We start from the raw sequence: 8,985 nt of genomic DNA, 5'->3' as shown, positions 1-8,985 counted from the left end.
TCAGTATAAAACTGAGAGATCACAAGGATTTAGGCCTCATTTTGTCTCTTCTTCAATGGACGGCATCCAGGGGGCACTCCATCTGATCTTCTGCCTTTGATCCCAATCCTGAGTTCCTGAATCCAGCTCCCATACCCAGCTCCCCTCTGTCACTGAGCCTGGGGCTTCCCCGGTGCCATCTGCTCTGCAGCACCAGTAGGGATTGCTATCAGAGAGGAGCTGGGTTCGATAACAGATTTGTATATATTTATATATAGTTCCCTATTTTTATTATTTCCCTATTATTTCTACTGCTCTTTTCTTACAGCTCTTTTAGTTTTCTTTTCCAATATATGTAAGTCACTCTGCTTTATTCCGTTTCTCTTCCTGTTTTGGGGGAGGCAGAGGAGGTTATAGAGAGTCTGTCAGTGTTCAGTGCCCGGCCCAGCCCCAATCCTCGACACCCCTAAAGATGGGAAGAGAATCAGTTTCAAAGAAAGATGTGGACATTTTAAAAGCTCAGAGGACAATTACAAAAACCTTTGACTAGTTGATTCTTTTGTCACAGTGAACACCCTAAATAGTTTTTATCAGAGTCATACAGAAAGCTCATTCATTTGAGTAGAGGAGGCAGGAGATAAGCAAGAAGCACCTGGAAAAACTCAAATGGAAGAGGGAAGTTTACAACATGTGGAAAAAGGGTCTGGTTAATTGGGAGGATTATAGAAATGCTGCCAGAATATGTAGAGACTCAACAAGAAAGACTAAGGCTCTCTTGGAACTTAATCTGGCTAGGGAGGTGAAAGAACACAATAACTTTGTCAAATACATCAATGAGAAAAGTGAGAATAGGAAAAAAGTGGGTCCATTGCTAAATGACGTGGAAGATATGATAACAGAGGATGCAGGGATGGCAGAATTGTGGCATGCCTTCTTTTCTCCTAAAACTAGCCCTCAGGAATCCCAGTCACTGGAAGTAAGGGAACAAAACTGGAGTGAGGAAGACTCTCTACTAGTCAGTGAGGACTGGGTTAGAGACCACTTGGAGCAACTGAAAATGCACAAATCCATGGGCTCTGATGAGGTGCATCCACGTGTGCTGAGGTAGCTGGTTGATCTTGTTGCTGAGCCCCTCTCCATAGTTTCTGAAAAATCATAGAGAATGGGAGATGTGTCAGGACTGGAAGAAAGCCAATGTCACTCCAGTCTTCAAAAGAGCAAGAAGGAGGATTTAGGCAACTACAAACCAGTCGGCCTCACCTCCATCCCTGGAAAGGTGATGGAGCAGCTCATTCTGAAGGGCATCTCTAACCAAATGGAAGAAAATAAGATTATCAGAAGCAGCCACCATGGTTTTACTAAGAGGAAATCTTGCTTGACTAATCTGATATCCCTCTATCAAATGGGTTTAGGAAGGGAGAGCAATGCATGTCATATACCTCAACTTCAGTAAGGATTTTGACACTGTCCCCCATAACATCCTCATAGATAAAGTCAAGAAATGTGGGACCGCTGACTGGCCTGTGAAGTGGATTGTGAACTAGCTCAGCAGCAGAGTTCAGAGGGTTGTGCTCAGCGGCACAGAGTCAAGTTGGAGGCCTGTGATCAGTGGTGTTCCCCAGGGATCAGTACTGGGTCTAGTTTTGTTCAGTATCTACATCAGCGACCTGGATGAGGGTCACTGATGTTACAAAACTGGGGCAGGGCTGGGGGTTGGGTGGCTAACTGGCACACCAGAACAATGTGCTACTACCCAATGAGATCTAGGCAGGCTGGAGAGCTGGGCAAATGTGAACCTCATGAAGTTCAGTAAGGACAAGTGTATAGTCCGGGGGGGGGGGGGGGAAAACAATAACACCAGGCATCAGTACAGTTTAGGGGTCATCCTGCTGGAAAGCAGCCCTGTGGAGAAAGACCTTGGAGTCCTAGTGGACAGTGAGTTGTCCATGGGACAGCAGTGTGCCTTTGTGGCCAAGAGGGCCAATGGGATCCTGCAGTGCATTAGGGAGGTTCTCCTCACTCTCTACCCTGCCCTGGTGAGACCACACCTGGAATACTGTGTCCAGTTTTGGGCTCCCTAATTCAAGAGAGTCAGAGTTCTACTGGAGAGAGTCCAACAGAGAGCTATGAGGATGATCAAGGAACTTGAACATCTCTTCTGTGAAGAAAAACTGAGAAAACTGAGGCTGTTTAGTCTTGCAAAGAAAAGGCTGAGAGGTGATCTTATCAATGTGTAAAACTATCTAAGGAATGGGTGTCAAGAGGAAGAAGGCAGTCTCTTTTCAGTGGTTCCCAGTAATAGGACAAGGAATAATGGGATTAAGTTAGAACACAGGAAGTTCTGCCTCAACAGGAGGAGAAAATTCTTTACTGTGAGGGTGACAGAGCACTGGCACAGGCTGCCCAGAGACGTTGTGGAGTCTCCTCTGGAGACATTCAAAACCTGCCTGGATGTGTTCCCATGTGGCCTGACCTAAATGATCCTGCTTTGGCAGGAGCGTTGGAGTAGGTGATCTCTAGTTGTCCTTTGATTCTATGATTCTGTGATTTCTATGATTCTCTTACATTCTTTGCACACACATACATAATAGTGATTTCTTATTCTTGTGTAACTAATACATGTACATCTTTGAAGGAAGTTTTAGATTCATCTAACTGACACTTCAAACAATGGGAAAAATGGGGTTTTTTTAGAAAACTTCCAGACAGTTTTAGCCCATTTGTATGCACGAGAAACCAGTGCCTCTTTAACCGGGTACATTTGGTTTTGAGTATTCTCACCTTTTAGCTGATGGCATCCATGTTTAATGAAGGCATAACCACCAGCCTCTGTGCTGCAGATAGTATAGGGGAAAAGGTACTGCTATATATGCAGCTGATCCTCTGATCAAATAAGCTTCATACTTGGATGTTTCTGAGTGTGCATTACTCATAAGACACTTAAGCCAGGCTGCTGTGATGTTAGATTTCACAGACTTACAAAGTCTGTAAGCTGCCAGAAGTGGGGGTTATACACCAATACTTGTGTGTTGAGACCTTGCAAATCGTTTTTCGAGATAGGAGGATGCATGGATAGTGCTCAGCTATGGCAAGATAAATCATCCTAACTTAGAAATCTATGGATTTCTTACATCTCAGTGGCCTTTATGTCTAATCAAATAATAGATTATTCTTTCCATATGACTGAAGGAAAAGATCAGTCTCTAGGAGTAATCAAATGAGACTTCTCCAGCCAGGAACTGTGGAGAAAATGCAGTGCTGAGCTGGAAAAATGTGAGGGTTTTAATATGTGGTTAATTTGCTAAAAATACTGTTGGAAACATAAGAATGCTTTTTTTTTTTCCTTTTATCTTTCAGTGAAAAGCAGATCCAACAGTAAGATAGTACAAATTACCCAATATTTTTGTCCAACCTATGTTTGAGTACTTTATTTTAACAGATTTCTAAAATTATTTATAATTGAACAGTACAAAACAACATTTAACACAGGAGAAAAAACAGCTTAAGATGATGGTTTCATTTCATTTGTTTTCACTTAAAGAACAACAAGAAGCCTCATAGAAAACATTTCATTTGGAAAGAGCCTGAAGCAAGGCTTTTTGGTACTCAGCGCAAGATGTCAGTTTGGTCCTTTCTGACACCTCTTTTATATGTAAGTGTAATGAAAACTAAGTACAAGTGAGAAAAAAAGGCTTACCTTTATGCTGACTCCAAAGTTGTGCGTCAAAGATCCTGTAACCAGACTGGTTTAGTGTTGGGGCATTAGAAAATTAATTTTCTACTAATTTTGATTTACTGTGTTATCCTCAGCAGTTTGCTTAATCTCTCTCTTTCTATATCTTTTGTCCTCTTAGAATAGGTTTTTCTCCTTTTTACACAGTCCAGCCCAGATTGAGAAACCAAGATCTCTGGGTACTACTGTAGTGCAAGAAGTTGTTACTTGTTGTTACTATAAGCTTTCAAAGAACTTCGAAGCTCTTTGAGACATTTGTAATCCATGTAACAGTAAAGTTAGGTGTTACAATTGAAATAAGTTTTCTTTTAGGATACTTGTGAATTTAGTCCAGTTTACATGAATTATCTTTACTAAATGATGCACATTGCAGCAACTATGATGTCACAAACACAAGGATTATGACTCCAGGCACTGACTGAAGAACAGGCAAAATGAGTACACAACATTGAGTGTAGTACTGAAGGCAAACAAAGGGAGAGCTTCTCAGGGAAGCATAGGTTTGCATAAATAACTGCTTATACAGCCAAGTACTCTTGAATCCAAGATACTGGATTAACCAGTATCTTTTTGCAAGCTAAAATTAGTTTATTCTTTTTTGACACTGACAGCCTGAACCCATAGCTAGGCTTCCACCACACTGTTTTATCTGGATGACACTGCAAGAAGGACATTGAGGTGCTGGAGAGGGTACAGAGGCAGGCTACCAATCTAGTACAGGATTTGGAGCATGTGTCCTGTGATGAACGGCTGAGGGATCTGGGGCTGTTTAGCCTGGAGAAGAGGACACATTATTGCTCTCTACAACTGCCTGAAAGGAGGTTGTAGTTAGACGGGAGTTGGTCTATTCTTCCTAGTGGAGAGTGATAGGACAAAGGAAACGGCCTGAAGTTGTGCCAGGGGAGGTTCAGGTTAGATATTAGGACGAATTTCTTTACTGAGAGAGTTGTCAGGCATTGGAACAGGCTGCCCAGGGAGGTGGTTGAGTCACCATCTCTGGAGGTGTCTAAGAGACAGGGACATGGTTTAGTGAAGTTAATAGGGCTAGGACAAAGGTTGGACTTGATGATCCTGAAGGTCTCTTCCAACTAAAACTATTCTGTGATTCTATGATTCTATGACACCATTTTGGAGCCATATGTTTCTCCCCCTATTTAATGTATCTCTGTGGCCTATCATATACATGCTCAGGCAGAGCAACCTATGCAGACATTCTCATAACTGTAAGCCCCTCCTACCTCCAGCAACTACTTAATATAAATCCTTTTCATAGCTTTATCCAGCATTATTTAAAAAATAATAAAGGAATCATTTGTTCCCACTATTTATTCTTCTTGTTTGTGGCCCTTCCTCCTAAATCTGGACATGAAAATTTTCTGTCCTTATAGGAGGAGTGAAGCACATCCAAAGGGTATTTCTTTTAGATGTATAGGCATGAAAGCTCGGTGACATTTGTTTTAGCTCTGTGTTTATCTGGTGCAAGGATTTATCTTGTCCCTGTCTGTGCTGGCAGTTCAGAACAGCGACAGTAAGCCATTCATATTGTTTTAAAAGAGTTTACAGCCTGATATAGCTGCACATGAAGAGACCGTGCTATCAGTTGGCATTCATAAACTGTACCTAAAGAGATTTCCAGGTTGTCACAATAGGTCCTATATTTTGTTCATTGAATAAGCATGGTTGTGTCCTGGAAGCAGTAGGCTTCATGCAATGTGTTCTTCCACACGGTAAACTCTATTTTTTTCAACAGAGAGGTCTCCATGTGGAATTCTAACCAAGTCAAAAGCAGTAGTGTTGAGGATTCATTGGAAACAGCCAATTTAATCCCCCAGCTAGCTCAAGTATGTTTTGTTCAATTCAGTCAAGGAATCCAGACTTATAAAATGACCTTATAATGGGTTTTGAGGAATTGTTTACATGAGAGAATCGAGAGAGATGAAAAACAGAGAGGGTCACTCTCCAGAAACGGGCTGCATACAGGAAATAGCAAACATATGTGTCAACTTTGCTTCCAAGTTCCAACACTGACATGAAAGAAGACATAAAGAAGGCCATTTCAGGGAATAAATTTCCTCTTGCCTGCATAGGTTGAATCACACATGGCAGCTCAAAGAAGGCAGCATTACTGCTGGATAATAATGCAATTGTTGTGATTTCTGGTTAGGATAAGCTTAAAAACTGTTTTGGGGGTTCCAGTTCCCTCTTCAGGACAAGAAGATAAGAGATATCCTGAGCCATTTGCACTCTTTGTCATACTGTTCTATTTTGGATAAAAAATAAAGTGAAGCTGTCATCCTGATGCTGAACTAACTGTAGTATTTCACTTGCTTTTAATTAAATTGAACCCATCCATTAGTTGCAAGTGCCCTGTCACTGCAATTCATGAGATTGTTTTTTAAGTATTGTACTCACTGGAATCACATGTTTTCCCACAGCTATATGAAATGATCAATTATATCTTCCCAATTTATTAAATAATATGTTTCAACATTTTTAAAAGAAAAAACTAAGAAAGTTTTATGTTTTGAAAAGGAATATCAAATTCCAATCCTGATTTACTTCCATATCTTTACCACTGAGCTTGAGAAAAGATTTTAACTGTTCTTGTGTCTTGTCATTTTACACTAAATTTATAGGAAGTTTCCAAACAATTATGGTCAGCTTGGCAGGAACAAATAGAGACCAAATGGTGTAATGCATAATTCTCTTCTGAAGTTTTTACAATAGCAAACTTAGAAATTCAACAATAGGTTATATTTTTAATAGGTTGTTTATAGTATCTTTTATTGATTGATTCATTTATAATGGTAACAGATTTAGTCATCTAAAATTCTTCATGTGGCAGGCAGTTCGGTGTCCACTGTTGCTTTAAGAATCCTCTCAGGTAACAGAAATTATAGTTTTGACATAAATCAATAAATAGGATATAAATAAAACCTTGCAAAGTTCAGAAGTTCCCTGAAATGGAGCTGAACTTTCTGATGCTCCCTTCCTGTGACCGTCCAATAACCCTTATCTCCCCTGCCTTCATGACCCTTTAATATTTCCTTGGCTCTCCATTCCCTTCATCCTCCTAAAGAGCTTGGCTACTTCCCAACTTGGATTCATCCAACAGGCCACCCTCCTCGGAAACTATCTCAGTCTTTTAGGTAGAGTAGCCTCAATGCTAGTTTGCAAATTTAGATTTCACATACTGTTGAACCATTCACCTAACTGAATCAGAAGCATGACCTGGTGGAAACTGGCAAAATCCTGCAGTGGCAAGTTGTGGTGCAAATTGAGCAGCCTTCTGTGAAGTTAAGATCAGAAAATTTAGGCCTTGTAAAAGGAAAGCAAGGGAAAGGCTTTGGGATTTGTTGTACAAATTGCTTTTGTAATACTTTATACACAGCAAAGGTTTTTATGTTAAGGAAGCATTGCTGCTGATGGCAAAAAATATTTCTTTGAAACAGAGTAACAACATTCTGAAGCCTGCTAGCTGCCCAAATATCAATCGCTACTGTCCAAATTACTTGCAACTTTTGTTCCTGTGTTGGTTTCTAGTATGCTTTCCTACAGGATATTTCACAATTATACATTGTGTAGGAGTCAGACAGAAAAAATTTTTTGATATCTGAAACAAAATATTCCATTGCTACAGTTTTTTGTATCCTTTAACATACACTTAACTGATAGCTTCAGGCATTAGAGGATGCTACAGCCTTTTACTTAACTATATTTTTTCCACAGACTGCAGTTATCTAGGAGCTTTGGAGTAGGTGTTAATTTTGACTGCTAAGTGTAATGTCCCTCAAGAGTTTTATTTTTAGCAGCTAACTGCAACATACTTGTTCACAGAGATTTGTTCCAGTACAAATCACAGATTGGCTCTGATGGTCTTCACATCTTCCAATTTGTGTACGAACAAAGCTGAGCTTCACAGGAGATTTCATAAAATGAGAAAGTGTCACAAGTGTCCCTGGAATATTGAGCTTTGTGAATATTTAAGCAAGCAATATGATTGCAGCAAACCTGGTGACAACTTGTTTTTTCATTGTTGCCCGTGCCCTTAAGATATCCCCTAGAATGTTTATAAGGCACTTAAAATCAGCTCAGTGCTCCTCAGTGGCACAAGCAAAGTTTAAGTTTAAGTTTGTCATCTCAAGGGTAACGACAAAACTGTGACCTTGCCCTTGGGTGTAGTAAAAGTCAGGCCCAGGGTTCAGAGGTGAGAGTGACAAGGGTGAAAAGGCTGTTGAGTGGGTCCAAAGTCTTCCATAGTGACATGATAAAAAAGCAGTTCATTTGGAGGCAGCAGAGAAAGTGACCTGACATGGGTCACTGGGATCTCTGGGGAGGTAAGTTTAGGAGTTAGGAACACCCCAAAAATTTGTGGGATTGTGATAAAGTTTGGAATATTCAGTAAGGGCAAGGTGACTTTTAAATCAAAGGAGGAGCTGACAAACCCAGAACAATGTCCACTATGCCTTAGTGGCAAAATAAGCATTGATCAAGGGGTTTTTTCTTTTATAGATAGACAACGGTGGCCTTGCTGTCCTTGGCAGTCACCTGTCTATGCAACCTCTTGCTTGCTTATAACTAAAGCTAGTCTGCTAGTTATTTTGTATTTTTGCAGGAAAACAATAACCTCCACCATAACATGCTTATAGTCTGAATTTTATCTTCTGGTCCTTGGAGGACCAGCACAAAAGATTGTTTCTGGGAGTAAAGAACACAAGTGACACAACACAAAATTGTCCATATACAGGGACAGACTGCAAATTGAAAAAAGTGAAGTATGTTTAGAACTATCTTCTTGATAGCAAACACAGTACCCTTATCTTCTTATGTGGTATGTGCTCCAGCCCTGAAAGCCTCTCATCATCCCTTATTGATAAACTTACTCCATTTTATTAATCTCTCCTGTGCATAAATAGCTTAGAACTTAAAGATTGTGTCAGAAATATCAGTTCTGTCCACAGCTGAAAATAAAACATATTGATTATACTCAATATTTCAGCAGCTTCAGTTTGTGCAACTCATCTTCTTTCACATCCTTCATGACTTTACCCCCTCTGAAACTAGATTTTCAGATTTACCTTGTTCAGCTCATCATTAGTAGTAGAATATATTTGATGATACTTGTCTGCTACTTAAAATATGGCAGAGTAGTAAGGTAAACTGATCCTTGTGACAAACCATTGTTGGTGACCTTAACAAGAGAGATTGTGTTTATTAATCTGTACTCATTTAATTTCTTTCAGGATCATGCAAAACTAAAAGTCAAAGAAGAA

At 40.0% G+C, this 8,985-nt stretch overlaps 1 protein-coding gene across 1 annotated transcript in view; it reads left to right on the top strand.

Annotated features, from left to right (window-relative positions):
• The first annotated feature begins 667 nt into the window (after positions 1-667).
• Positions 668-8,985, top strand: part of LOC104275044 (zinc finger protein 474-like) — a 21,080-nt gene continuing 12,762 nt past the window's right edge. Inside the window, exons 1-2 of the mRNA XM_009870882.1 lie at positions 668-1,083; positions 5,463-5,553. Of these exons, the coding sequence (XP_009869184.1) occupies positions 668-1,083; positions 5,463-5,553 (507 nt within the window). The remainder of the gene's footprint in view (positions 1,084-5,462; positions 5,554-8,985) is intronic.

The sequence above is a fragment of the Apaloderma vittatum genome, unplaced genomic scaffold, assembly GCF_000703405.1.
Source record: "Apaloderma vittatum isolate BGI_N311 unplaced genomic scaffold, ASM70340v1 scaffold12066, whole genome shotgun sequence".
NCBI classification, from domain to species: Eukaryota; Metazoa; Chordata; class Aves; order Trogoniformes; family Trogonidae; genus Apaloderma; species Apaloderma vittatum.
This window is presented reverse-complemented; position numbering and strand designations above follow the sequence as displayed.